This window comes from Aulostomus chinensis, chromosome 23, assembly GCF_037954235.1.
Source record: "Aulostomus chinensis isolate RoL2024-O1b breed Wild chromosome 23, RoL_Achi_v1.0, whole genome shotgun sequence".
Taxonomy (NCBI): Eukaryota; Metazoa; Chordata; class Actinopteri; order Syngnathiformes; family Aulostomidae; genus Aulostomus; species Aulostomus chinensis.
In genome coordinates, this window is record NC_141342.1 from 17915729 (window position 1) to 17929198 (window position 13470).

Below are 13470 nucleotides of genomic sequence, written 5' to 3' on the forward strand. Positions count from 1 at the left end.
GGTCTTTTTTCAAACAGAATGCTGAGGAACCCTTCATTAGACTGAGCCAAACGGGTAAATAATGAGCGTCTGTCAGAGATGAGATCAGTAACATGGCTGGATTCCTCTACGCGTCTACATAGAAGTGAACTTGAAGTTTTTGGCAGCTTCGGGGACATTTGTTGAAGAGCGCACAATTGCGATTTCACAGGTTCTCCTTACAAACTACTGCTCAGTGTCCTCGTGTTTGTGAAGGATCAGGTTTTTGGTGCTTGTCTCGTTTCACTTCAGGGGGTAAAAAATAAAAATAAAAATGGGAGCATAACTCCTCGACCCTTCAACGGTTGATGTTCGTCTTTCAGTAGTATCTAATAACAGGGATGAATTGTCTTTCAGGGGTTAAATTATTGTTTTATTATTGTTTTTATAGCTGTGGGCACCAAAAACCCAGGAGCATGAAACCTTATTAAGAGGAATGATTGATATGCCAGGGGCATGAACAGCAAAGGAAGGATGGGACACCTTTAAGCCAGTGTTGCTTTGAAAGAAGCTTTGAATCAAAGCTGGGAGGTGCTGTTAATTATCGGGGGTCTCAGATGAGGCCGACCGGAGAATATACAACAACAAAAAAAAACCAACCCTTATCAAATGTGTGTGCAGATCTTTATTTGCTCCAAGAGAGCCCACCTGCATTTATTAAAGCTTCAAAGGTATTGATTCAATAAGGCCAAATCTTCAAACAGCAGAGCTTTTATTGAAGTAGCTTCATCCAGATGCAAATGTTGATGCTAGCATGTGATGAACGCACTCCAGAGACGTGGACCAGACACAAGCCTCAAGAGAGGTCCTCCAATCCTGGATTTATTAAACATAGTTTTGTTCCAGAGCGACAAACATTTGGGTAGATTTCCGGATTTTCCCGTTGAGATTATTTCCTGTGAACGTGGGCGTGTAGGGTTGAACTATGAAAAGGGATTTAATGAAACGTTTCACACAGAGAAATTTAAATTTGGGTATGAATTTTTTATTTCAACCTTTGTTTTTACCAGGTAGTCACTTGAGATCAGGTGATTTTCTTTTTCAAGCGAGACCAATGAATTAGCATTCCAGAGCTCTCAGGGAACCCGGTGATTTGGAGCTAAATATCAACTGTTTTACAAGCCGAAGCATCCTTGTTGCCTGCCAGGATCAGAGGGAGGTGGTGGTGGTGGTGGTGGTGGTGGTGGAGTTGGAGGTAAATTGAGAAAATTAGATTTTCTCCACACTTGCTTTTGGAAAACTGATAAACTGTGCTAAAGCTAAAGTTGCTAAAGTGTCACATCAAAACCATTTGATCAGGCACACTTGTGTTGTGGCCCAACCCTTTCTGTATTTCAAACCTGCAGCTTAAACATTTTAAACTCCTTTTTTAGTGAGTTGTTTTTCTTAATTTATTCAAGTTGTACTCGCCATGGTTTCCCAAGAGTTAGTGGTTGGTGCCAGATTGGATCAGCGAGGGGTCGGCTATTAATATTCATGAGGGACGTGCTACCTGATTGGCCTGTGAATGCCTCAACCCTAACCCAATCAAGTGGCACTTTCCTCATGAATACTTAATGAGCTGTCCCTCCCGCATATCTAATCTAGCATTTCCAGAGATGAAGGGCCAGACTATTGATATGTGAAAATTATTAAAATCCTCATTGTATCTGCAGGAGCGGAATGTTGCGAATTGTTGTTTTTTTTTTTTCTTTTCCTTTACACATAAAACCATTTAAGTCAAATCTGTGTGATTTTGTTCGGGAGATCCATGCACGTTCCTGCTGGTGTAGTCAGATCAACATTTGGTCAGTGGGTACGCAAGTTCTGCAGTTCTCTGTCACTTTTCCTTGAGGTTTCTTCCTTAAAAAAAAAAAAAAAAAGGATTTTAAAGAAATTTTTCCAAATCTTGATCAAGAATGTAACGACAAAGTCTTTGGTACATTTGTGTACAGTTTTTAAAGCCACTTGAGGCAAATTCTGGTTTGAGATTTGGGGTTTTTCGTGATATAACAGCTGATAGGAACTAATTCTCTCTTTTACCATTTTAAATTATTTGTTTAAAAAAAAAAAAGTCCCTGGACATGTAAATGAAAAAAAAGAAAGAAAGACGAATGTATATTCCAAGTGTGCTGTTACGTGTAATCTCTATTTAAATGGCATCATGCATCATGCGCCCCAGACCTGCCCAGCCCCGTAAACTTTCACACTGCCTACTAATGTCTAAGAGGGTTTTTACCCAAAAATATACAGATTGCCAGTCGCCATCAGTGTTGTCCCAAACTGACTTGTTGTATTTCTGATGAATAGAAAGTCTGATGACGTCACAGCACGTGGAGAGATGCCGGTTGACGTCCTGTAATGTAATGTAATCCAAGCGATGAGGGCTGACGACCTGTCTTTGAGTTTTGGCGTGTGCTGTTTAGTGTGTGTGTGTGTGTGTGTGTGTGTGTGTGTGTGTGTGTGTGTGTGTGTGTGTGTGTGTGTGTGTGTGTGCTGAATCAGTGATGTGTAGAGATGGAGAGGTGATTACAGTCATGACACTGGGGGCTGGATTATGGATTGGAGGATTACATGCACACATACTTGCGCACACTGACATACACACACACGCACACACACACACACACAATTTTCCACAAGAGTTGAAAATGCAGGGCTAATACTGTCATACAAAAGGGTCAGAGAGAGAGAGGAAGAGAGAGTCAAATAAGGGACGGATGTGTACTGATGGATTATGAAGCATTACGTCAAAAACATCATAAAAGTAAAGCAGCTTGTATGTTTGACTGTTGCTCTCTTTCCCTCCATTCTCCCACCCTTTCCCCCCCCTCCCTTCTCAGGCAGTAGGCTGCCACCATGGCAATACCCAGGGGACATCCTCCTCCCTCTCCTTGGCCTCCTCTCCTGCTCCTCCTTTTCATCTCATCCCCGATCCCCCTGAACGCCCGACCGCTCCTGCTCCACTCGTCCATCAATGTGGCGGTGGTGTTCAGCGGCTCCAGCTACCAAAATGAGGTCAGAGGTCGTCTCAGCGGAGAGAACTTTGTCGACCTGCCTGTGGTGGTCAGCCCAGTGACAGTTCTGGTCAATGACACCAACCCACGCGATCTGCTGACCCGCCTCTGTGACACCATGGCGTCAGAGAAGCTGCACGGTGTGGTGTTTGAGGACGATGTGGGCTCGGGTTCTGATGCTCAGGTAAAAATGATGTTTGCATCCTTTCCATCTTCTCCTGGGTGTCTGCGGTCGATTGGCCACATCAAAAACCTGCACAAGGCAACATTTTCCTGAAACTATCTTCCGTCCTGTCAGTTCAGATAACATTGTAATGCACAAACACATTTAAACCTAAATATTCCTTAGAAAAAAACTGTCATTTTTGAAAAAGTTCCTGAAATCTGATGATTTTTTTTCAGAAAAACATTCACTGCTACTCTTATTTCTCTGCCTCTGTAGAAGATAGAAACATTAAATGAAAACAAAAACAAACAACAACTTGGCCTCTATCTGATGACCGACTTTGCTCTGCTTTTCATTAACATATATATATTTAAAATAAAATGCAACACCTAAAATGATGTGCATGGGCAACAGTATAGTCAATATAACAGTCTCAGAGAATGTAGAGGAAGCACTCCTCAGACAAGTTATGAAAACAAAGTTGAATCGTTTCTAGGGGTGCAAAGAAAATAGTCAACTCACGAAACTGTACGAAATACCAAACAGGACTCACGATACAAAATAAAGATGAAAGAAAATCAAAAATCAGAAATGCGAAAATCAAATATTCTTTATTTTCTTCCTTAATATGCAGACACACAAGTTGTTGCTACGTCAGTACAAAATACAATGCTCTTTGGTTTGAAAAAAAACAAAATATTTGTTTTATATTTATATATATATATATATTCATATACATATATATATAAAAATATATATGTATCCCACTGTTGCCTTGTCTTTTCCATGGAAAGCCAAAATTAGTCCACACAACCGATCTGTTTGATGAAGGGGCGTCCGCTACTTGTGCCACCTCGTCTTCCTCCATTTTGAAATAATGGTTTCACTGTGTCTTCTTCTTCTATCGTGTTGCTCCAGTGTTCTTCTTCTTCTTGTTGTTGTCATGTGTGTTTACGGTTGATTTCTATTTCGTCTTTTTCTATGTCGTAACACCCCTCATCGTTACGCCTACTCAGAACTTAATTTAGGTCAAAGAACTACGTGAAGTCATTTCACATGTTCTTTGTGTTTACTGTGTGACATCATGTCATCCAAATCCGCCCGTCAGTTTTTTTTTTTAGATATCCTGTGAACAAGCACTTTGTGGAGGGGAAGCATTACTCCTCTTTGCTGCATTTACTGGCACACTGCTGCATGCCTTTGACTTTAACGCCACCTGTGATGCAGCGTCAAACCTTTGGCAGTTCTGTTCGTCATGTCACCCATATGCTTGCAGCCGCGTACGGAGCCTCGGCCCCTCTTGTAAACCAACTGTGGAGCCACCAGAGGTCAAAAACTCTACAGGAAACCTGAACATTCAAGTTCTTATAAGTTTCCACTTTGACCCCTGAGTCATGGTCATTCATCCGTCCTCTGCACAATCGAGAAATCTGTCTGTTTGGTCTTCAGGTGGCAGAGGTGGCACAGATCCTTGACTTCCTCTCCACTCAGACAGCTCTGCCAATCGTGGGTATCAGCGGCGGATCTGCGGTCGTCATTCCGTACAAGGTGAGAGCAGTCATCTCAACACCAGGCTGCAATCCTCCTCATCATCCTTGATCTTCTTCCTGCTCTAGTCTAGTCTGCCTATGTTGTGCTTGCATATAATGGGCTTTTAAGAAGGAGAGAAGTGATTCTAAGAAGGCGATAAACAACAATCTGTCGTGTAAACATTGTCAACCACAGTACCTGCCCGTCACAGCCTGCTGTCTTAGTCAGATGTCTTCCACACCGCCGTCATTCGACTTAAAACAACTTAAGTAGGTCAGAGCGGTGAAAGCTGCTTTGGCAAACAACTCCCCTGCGTGCAACTATTTGGATATGAGCACTATACATATGTGTGAATTTCCAGCCATCGACCCCGTTCAGCTCCTCTAATCCCTGGCTGGGGAAAGTCTTGTTGGAAGAGAAAGAAGTCTTTGCGCGGAGAGACAAGTGCTATAGGCAGTCTGGGCCTCAATCAATCATCCATGGACGCTTGAAGAGCAGCAGGTTTCTCTTGCTGTGATGGAGCATGTATCTCATTGATGAATAGAGATGGAGGGCATGCAACCAAACACTCTGAACCCCCCCCCCCCACACACACACACACACACACTTTTGAATTTGCAAAATGTCTCCATCCCGTCTTCATCTCACGCTCGATGCTTTCCGCTCTCCCCACCCTTCCTTTAATTGCCATCACCAACACCTTGTATTTTTAGAATCAACTCTCACTCATAGAAACACGCATGCAAATGAACACCCCACACATATGAACACACACACACACACACACACACACACACACACACGTAGCCTAATGGGTGCATTCCTACACCTATCTTGCACCAGAGGAGTCCAAACCCAGCTAGAAGTGTCAGGATTTCACACACAGGCAACACTTTTAAGGTATTTTATTAATCCTTAAGGAGGGGATACCAGGACTCTGCATTTAACTCATCCAGAGCAGTGGGTAGCCACAGCTGCAGTGCGTAGGGGTCAGGCTTTTCCCATTCACTGGTTGTGATTACAGCAATGAAAAGTAATGCACTATGTAATTCAGATATAACCCAAGTAATAATTGTGAGCCAGGAACAAGAGCCGGGATGTTTTCAGCCACGTTCCCGCTGGCAAAAGCAGGTGTTGCTGGCGAGATGTTGGCGCTTCAGCTGCGGCATGACTGACGACAAAACCGAGTGTTTTTTGCAACACTTAGGGAGATCTTCAGGTGTTGTGTATGATCCTGACCAAGCGTTTTTTGAGCTTAAACCTAACGGGACTGTAACGGGAGCGTTGATGTGTTCTATGATCCTGCATTTTCTCACTAAGGAGAAGAGGAGGGTATAGAATTTAGCTTGAGGTTTGGTGCTCACCTAATCAAATGCAGCTGCCACCTGCGAGGCGGACAGGACCTGAGTGGCCCTCGGTGCCAGCATCTGTTGCTGTTACCTCCTTTAAGGTGGTGGGGAATGAGGTTTACCCTGCATAGCACTGTGCCTGCTGGCGACTCTGGTACAGGCACACCGATCGCCGGAGTTGCCGGAGGTTCAATAATTGTGCATAATATTTCATTAGAATACAGCAGGGAATATCTGGCTTGCTCAAGGGCACTTCTGCAGGTCTTTCCGGCATGGATGAGAATGTTTAGGGGGAATGTTGTACCCTCAGTCCCTCTAAAGGAACAGGGACGCTCATCTCTAACCTTTTAAGCCCCGATGAAACCACAACATATATTTATCAGCTTCCTGCCAATCAAGAGATGTCACTGTGTAGCTGGGAATTAAACCCAAGGAGTTGTCGCTGTAGGAGGGTGATTGATTTGCTGTATATTGATGGCAGGAGCCAGAAAGGCAGACAGAGAGAGTACGAGGCTGAGAGAGGAGGAAGATGCTTTGATGAAGCTTGGCTGACAGCTGCCTGAAGGCAGTGTTTTACTGTCTCACAGATAAGTCTCTCCTCCCTCTACTTTGAGAAGTAGACGGTCTTGTTCCTTCATTCTTGACTCTTTCTGTGTTATTGTGCTTTTTTGGGGGGGGGGGTATTTCTAGCTCTGTCCACTTCCTACCCTCCCCCCCTCTTCATGTATTTCCCTTTAGCCTCACTTTTCCTCCATCACCACCTTTAATCCTTGATATATTGAAATTTAAAAAAAATTTTTTTGTCCCTTTTGTGCGTCGGCTGAATCCATTAAAGATGTGGCTGGAAGCGAGAGGCTTGTGCTCTCTCTGAGCTCCAGGACCCCATTAAACTGTTAATTAGACCCTTCAGGAGGCTAAAACTCCCCATGGCTCTTATCATTCACCCCTAACTCCAAAACCGTACCTCTCCTTCTATTTTTCTGCCTGTTCCTTGCATAACCTCCCTCTTCCCCTTATCCGCCCCTGCTGCGACTTCCAGAAGGCATTCATATTTACCCTAGATCTGCTTTTTCTGATGTACTCATCTCAGGCGGTACTTCCACCGTTCAGAGTATCTGAACCTTCAGAATATTTGGGGCAAAGTTACCAACAAACCTCAGGTTTGTAATATGCAGAGCAGCTCACGGCTGGCTCAGTCTGGGTAGCTGAACTTCTCTGCTTGACGGTGGCAAAAGACAAACGTGCAGATGGGACTTTATCTGTCATACAGAGCGACCGTTTGTCTGACAAGCCCCAAGTGTTGAATGACAGTTCTCGATATAGCACGAGTAAAGCACCCTGCTCCGAGGTCTGCCTGTCGAAGGCTTCATTTGCCTCTCCTCTCACACTCCCTAGCTTCATTCTCTCTCATACACGTCTTTGTTGTCAGTAAGGAGGAAATACAAGGCTTGTCAGAGGTGTCTGGCACAATAGGACAGGTGGATTGGACGAAGAAAAGACATATGTGTGAGTGTGTGATTATCTTCAGGGATAAAAGAGCTCAATAGTGCTTGATTATCAATAGCCTGATGATGATGAATATATCTTTGATGGTGTGTTTAAAAAGAAGCAGCAGCCTCCCGGGCTGCCTATTTATGGTTCCTGTCTCAGTGGTCTCTCTATGGCAAAACAACAAAGAAGGAGGCAATAAGACAAAGATAAAAAGATGGAAGGGAGGAGAGGAAGTGTGTCTTTTGTCAGACGGCACATATATCAAGCAAAGGCGACGGGGAGGAAATGAGAGAGTGTGAAGAACAGCTGAGAAAAGGCATAAAGACTGTTCAATAGGGTTTTGGGAAGGAAAAGAGAAAATATACTGCAACGTGCCTCTCTGAGGAGTTGAAAATTAGAGGTTGAGTGTTTCTTCTTTGTGTGTGTGTGTGTGTGTGTGTGTGTGTGTGTGTGTGTGTGTGTGTGCGCGCACGTTGCTGGCTGTGAGTCATTGCAGTGTGCTGGGTGATCATTAGAGGGTGCTGCATCCAGATGTCGAGTCATGGGGGCAGTAAAGCAGGAGGCAGGAAGCAGACATTACACTTTATTCTGTCCCGTATTCCAGCAATGAAAACTCTAATCCAGTATATGCAAATGCGGATCCGCTCACCGGAACCTGGCTGCAGGAAATTGTTCCGATCCTATCTCAAGAACACGAGCACCATCGGAAACTGATGGAGTTGAGGTCAGACCTCTCTGTCAGCCAAGGGTTCCTCCACATCCCGCTCGGGGAAAAAAACAAAACATTTCTCTGTACACCTCCATTTGCAGCTATCCCAGGACATCTAATAATAGATACAGATGTGCAAGGTAATGTTCTGCATCTGTATGAGATGGCAGCCCGTTAATGAACTGCGGTGTAAACTCAAATCATGTTTCCATCAACGTATTTTCAAGCAGCGCATCAGAAAGCGTTGATGGAAATTGCAATATTTACATTTTTATGCTTCCAAGGGTGGGGGTAAATGGTAAATGGACTCAATTTTATATAGCGCTTTTCTACCTTAGCGGTACTCAAAGCGCTTTACGGTGTCATCTCGTTCACCCGTTCACACACACACACTCACACACTGATGGTGGAGGCTACCATGCAAGGCGCCAACCTACTCATCAGGAGCAATTATGGGTTCAGTATCTTGCTCAAGGACACTTTGACATGGTCACCGGGGTCGGGGATCGAACCAGCGACCCTTTGGTTGCTAGACGGCCACTCCAACCTGCTTTCTTCCAACAACAGCAACAACAAAAATAAGAAAATATAAGTGATGAGAAAAAGGAAGAAAGCGGCTCTTGGAAACAGCAACAGATAATGTGGCCAGCCTTGTTTTCCTTCCCTCCGAACCAGTTGATGGAAATGCCACCAATTTGCATTTTGTAATGTTTCCAAAATAAAAATTCACTTGACAGCTAAATGGAAATGTGACGACTGAAGTGCTCAGAGTAACAACTTTGACCTCCGTGTGTATTTTAACCCCCACATTACTTTTTTTTCTTTTTGGCTCCCCATTAATGTCAAGTGCATCTGACATCCACACACGAGTGATGCACGTTAGCATCTCACACAGACGCCAAAGGAAAAGAGAGAGTTTCGTTATTATAAAGTGTTGTCGGCAAGGTGGCTTTTTGTATTTGTTGAAACGACTGAGGACGGAAGCGTAGACGGAACTGGGACTTACTAACTTTATTAAACTCTGTGCCTTTTTGTTCTTTTAGACGTGATTGCAGGAGAACACCATCATCACCGCACTTATTTTGCCATATCTTTAAAGTCACCCCTTTAGGTCAGATTTGGACTATTCCAAATAGGGGCCACAACTTTTCCCACATGTTCTGACCCGGTAGAAGTTTTTTTTTTTTTTTTTTTAGCGGGGGACAGATTAATCAGATGAGGATTATCAATGAGAGTGGAACACCATTAAAACCTGTCTGCTTTTTTGAGCCACACGGGGAATCTTTTCATCACTCAACATATTTCAGTCACAAACGTCAAGTGATGAGTGATCGTGATTGTGGACGCTGATTAAGCTTCGAATAAACAAAGTGGACAGCTTTATGTGTTTGCCAGTAAACAGGAACAAAAGTGCCTTTTAAATGTGCACATGATGGATTTTTTGAGGCTAAGAAACTGTTGAGCTTGTGCGTTTGAGCGTATAACGTCATTTATTACAATTTGAAGCTGTCAGAAGAAGATTATATTTTACACTCTCAGTCCTTGCAGCAGGCTAAGGTCACACTTTTTCGATATTGGACCAAAGTGATGTAATGAGCCAGACTTCTCTCATTGGATCACCCTGCAGTTTCTTTTTTGGGGATTTGTTTCTGTGGCCAGACTGACCTGCTTTCTCCGTTTATCCTTCTGTACTTCTGTCGTTCCACTCTCTCACTTCGGACTCTCTCTTAGCCTCATGGTCCAGAAACCAAAGAACTCCATAAGGAGGTCATGTGAAGCCCAGAGCTGCCACACAGTACCCCCACTGGAAACTGGTTGTTATCGCTGGGAATGAAATTACGTTAATAGCCAGGCCACCTCCCAGCTTCACAGCATGGCCCAGTAATTTCAGCGAGGCAGTCAGTCAAACCACTAATTCTGCTGCACCGAGGACCTGATTTGTCCCTGAATTTGAGGCTGCAATCTGGTTGTGTTAACTCCTTAAAGACTGAAAAAGACGTTCAGGCAAACGTTAAGAGTGTAACAACATCATTCATTCCACAATCCAGCAACAGGACAATTGCATCTCGTGCTTGGTGTGAGTTTCTTGGTTATAACCAAGATGGAAAGCAGACACACAAACTTGGACTATATAGCCAAAGAAGAAGGGAGTTCATTTATTTAAGTTAAAATCCAAAGATTAATCTTAATTTGTGCCATGTTATCCTTCAGTAACAGCATGGCTACATGCTTGGCATATATTCTTCCAAACTTTTTTTTTAAGGTGCAAGAGAACAAAACAGACGTGTAAAACAATGAAAAACTTTAAAGTCTTTTCTCTCATTCAGTTCAGCTCAACAAAATACTTAGAGTTGGAGGTGGGCCGTATGTCCAAAATGTGGTATATTATTTTATTTCCCTGTAACTGCATATCACAGTGGGCGGCACGGTGGTGCAGTGGTCAGCACTGTCGCCTCACAGCAAGAAGGTTCCGGGTTCAAGCCCCGGCTGGAGCACGGGATCTTTCTGTGTGGAGTCTCCATGTTCTCCCTGTTCCTGTGTGGGTTCTCTCTGGTACTCCAGCTTCCTCCACAGTCCAAAGACATCAAGAGGGGACGAGACTGATTGATACTCTAAATTGACCGTAGGTGTGACTGTGAGTGTGAATGTGTTGGCCCTGTGATGGACTGGTGACCCATCCAGGGTGAACCCACCTCTCACCCAAAGGCTGCTGGGATAGGCTCCTCCCCCCCCCACGACCCTTAACGGGATAAGCGGTAGAAAATGGATGGATGGATGTACATCACAAAACAGTAATGGATCTGCAAGTTATAATATTCATTAAACTCATGCCACTCTTCACTTTATTGGATTATTTTTGTCTTTAATTAGGAACTTCAATACAAAAAGACCCAAAACTTATTCTCCCTCATTTAGACTGCTTCAAGGGCTTCAGAGAAAGCTTCACATATCAGCATCATAAATGTTATGTTCAAAATCTTATTCTTAATACAAATTTCAATTTTTGGTTTTTCATCAAGGCGGCACAGTGGTGCAGTGGTCAGCACTGTCGCCTCACAGCAAGAAGGTTTCGGGTTGGAGTACTGGCTCGGGCATGGGATCTTTCTATGTGAGTCTGCATGTTCTCCCTGTGCCTGCGTGGGTTCTCTCTGGTACTCTGGCTTCTTCCCACCGCCCAAAGACATCAAGAGGGGACGAGGCTGATTGGATACTTTAAGTTTGACCGTAGGTGTGACTGTGAGTGTGAATGGTTGTTTGTCTCTATATGTTGCCCTGCGATGGACTGGGGTTCTGTCCAGGGTGAACCCCGCCTCTCGCCCATAGCCGATGGGATAGGCTCCAGCCCCCCTGCGACCCTTAACAGGAATAAGTGGAAGACAATGGATGGATGGATGGGTTTTTCATCAAAATGAATATTCTTAGAAAAGTGTGTATGCCAGACCCAATTTCAGAATACCTAGCAATACCTGGTAACAATATGTTAGCATTGTGGTAGCACGTTAGCTCAGAGCTCAAAAGGTTCTCGGAGGTGTTTATCTTCACAAAGCAGCAGGTGTGGCTGTAATTCATCTCTCTGTTGCATATCCATCAACATGAATGGAATAGGATTTTTTTTTAATGTTCTTTTTATGTAAATGTTGAACTGGCTCTCATAATTACATTCACTTCATGAAAAGTAGCTCCCGAAGTGAAAATGTAGAACATTTCAGAGTTATATAATGTTACACCATATTTATTTATTATTATACTTGTTGATGTTGATGTTAGCAGTGGGGCTAATTTATTAAAGCTGGCTTTTGGCAGCTGTTTTTAAATGCTAAATTTCATCTTACAGTATCAGATAAAATCAGAAGGACATTTCCATTTTGCATTTTTAACGTTGTTCAAAGTGAGCAATGACATCCATGAGTGTGTGATCATCTGTGTGTGTGTGTGTGTGTGTGTGTGTGTGTGTGTGTGCAACCTGCTTCCTGTCTGACTGGCACCAGTCTCTCCACTAAGGGAGATCCGGCGCTGAGATCTCAGTCCCCCAAGGGAGGAGAGGAGTGTGTGAGCAACCACCATGGCCACTGTCCTCCTGTCACATTACCATACGCTCCTGCGGTAGGACTGCTAATTATGCCCCAGTGTGTGTGTGACAACCACATCGCCAAAGTGTTGAGAACAAGATGGCTGGGAAGTGGAAGACACGGGTGGGGAGCTTTCATGTGAGTCTTCATGTGTGAGACGTGTGATGGGGAAGGTCGTCTTTACACACTTATGATATTTCACGATTTATATTGCTACTAATTGGGTTGTGATGAGGCTCGGAGGTTGAGAGGTGATCCTCATCTCACGTCGTCTTATCAGCTGAAATTGGACGCTGTAGTTACCCTGCACTGCCATTCCAGTCTCCCTTTTTTCAAAGTGACAGCCTGACATGGTTGTTTACTGCTATTTTTATAGAAGTTTCTGGTGTGCAGCCCAGTCAGTGGTCTAGTGGAGCTTCGGTCTCCTGAGGTGACTCTCAAACAATCCCAGACTGAGATAAAATCAGTGAATGAAGGGGGTGTCTAGCTGTGACAGTCCTGTGGTGTCGTCCTTGGGCTCACAACTCTCCGGAGCTTTGCGGAGCCTCTGAACTGTGGGAGAAGGAAGAGCAACAGGAAAAGAGAAATGACACCTCTGAGACAAGAACAGGCTGAGAAGATCTGAGGACCGCTCCCAAATGGCACTTGACAGCTTAACAGAATCAGCTCTCTCATCCCAACTCTCTCTCTCTCTCTTACATGTGCCACATATGTAAGTCTTAATCACACATTGGTACAGAGATGTCCCACTTGTAGAGCCTGTTTTCTGTGTCCAGCATATGGAGATGCTGCAAAGTCGTGGATGTTAAAAGAGAGACCCTATTACCTCAGTCTGTGCCTTCTTGCGCCAGCTCCCTGTCCGGTATCAAATCACATTCAGAATATTACCATTTGTATTAAATCTCTGCATGTTCTTGCAACTGCTTACATCACGGGTCCGCTGATGCCCTGCCGCAATCCAGGGCCCCTTAGATGTCCTAACTCTGTTTAATATTACAGTCTCATTTAAGAAAGACATCCAGACACTTCACATTAAGTCGTTCAAAACACAGTTGTGTGTCTTGAGTAGTTAGTAGCATTTACTCACCAACAAATAACCTGTGGGCGGGTGTGTGGCGCTGGCGTTACTCACTAACATCAG

The 13470-nt window shown here is 44.0% G+C and overlaps 1 protein-coding gene across 2 annotated transcripts in view; it reads left to right on the forward strand.

Annotated features, from left to right (window-relative positions):
* Positions 1 to 13470, forward strand: part of LOC147239886 (glutamate receptor ionotropic, NMDA 2C-like) — a 60061-nt gene that overhangs the window by 10225 nt on the left and 36366 nt on the right. The window contains exons 2-3 of one of the 2 annotated variants that reach the window (XM_086194726.1): positions 2841 to 3198; positions 4630 to 4728. In XM_086194726.1, the coding sequence (XP_086050852.1) occupies positions 2857 to 3198; positions 4630 to 4728 (441 nt within the window). In that variant the 5' untranslated portion in view covers positions 2841 to 2856. The remainder of the gene's footprint in view (positions 1 to 2840; positions 3199 to 4629; positions 4729 to 13470) is intronic. The other variant, XM_086194727.1, reaches the window with a different exon arrangement.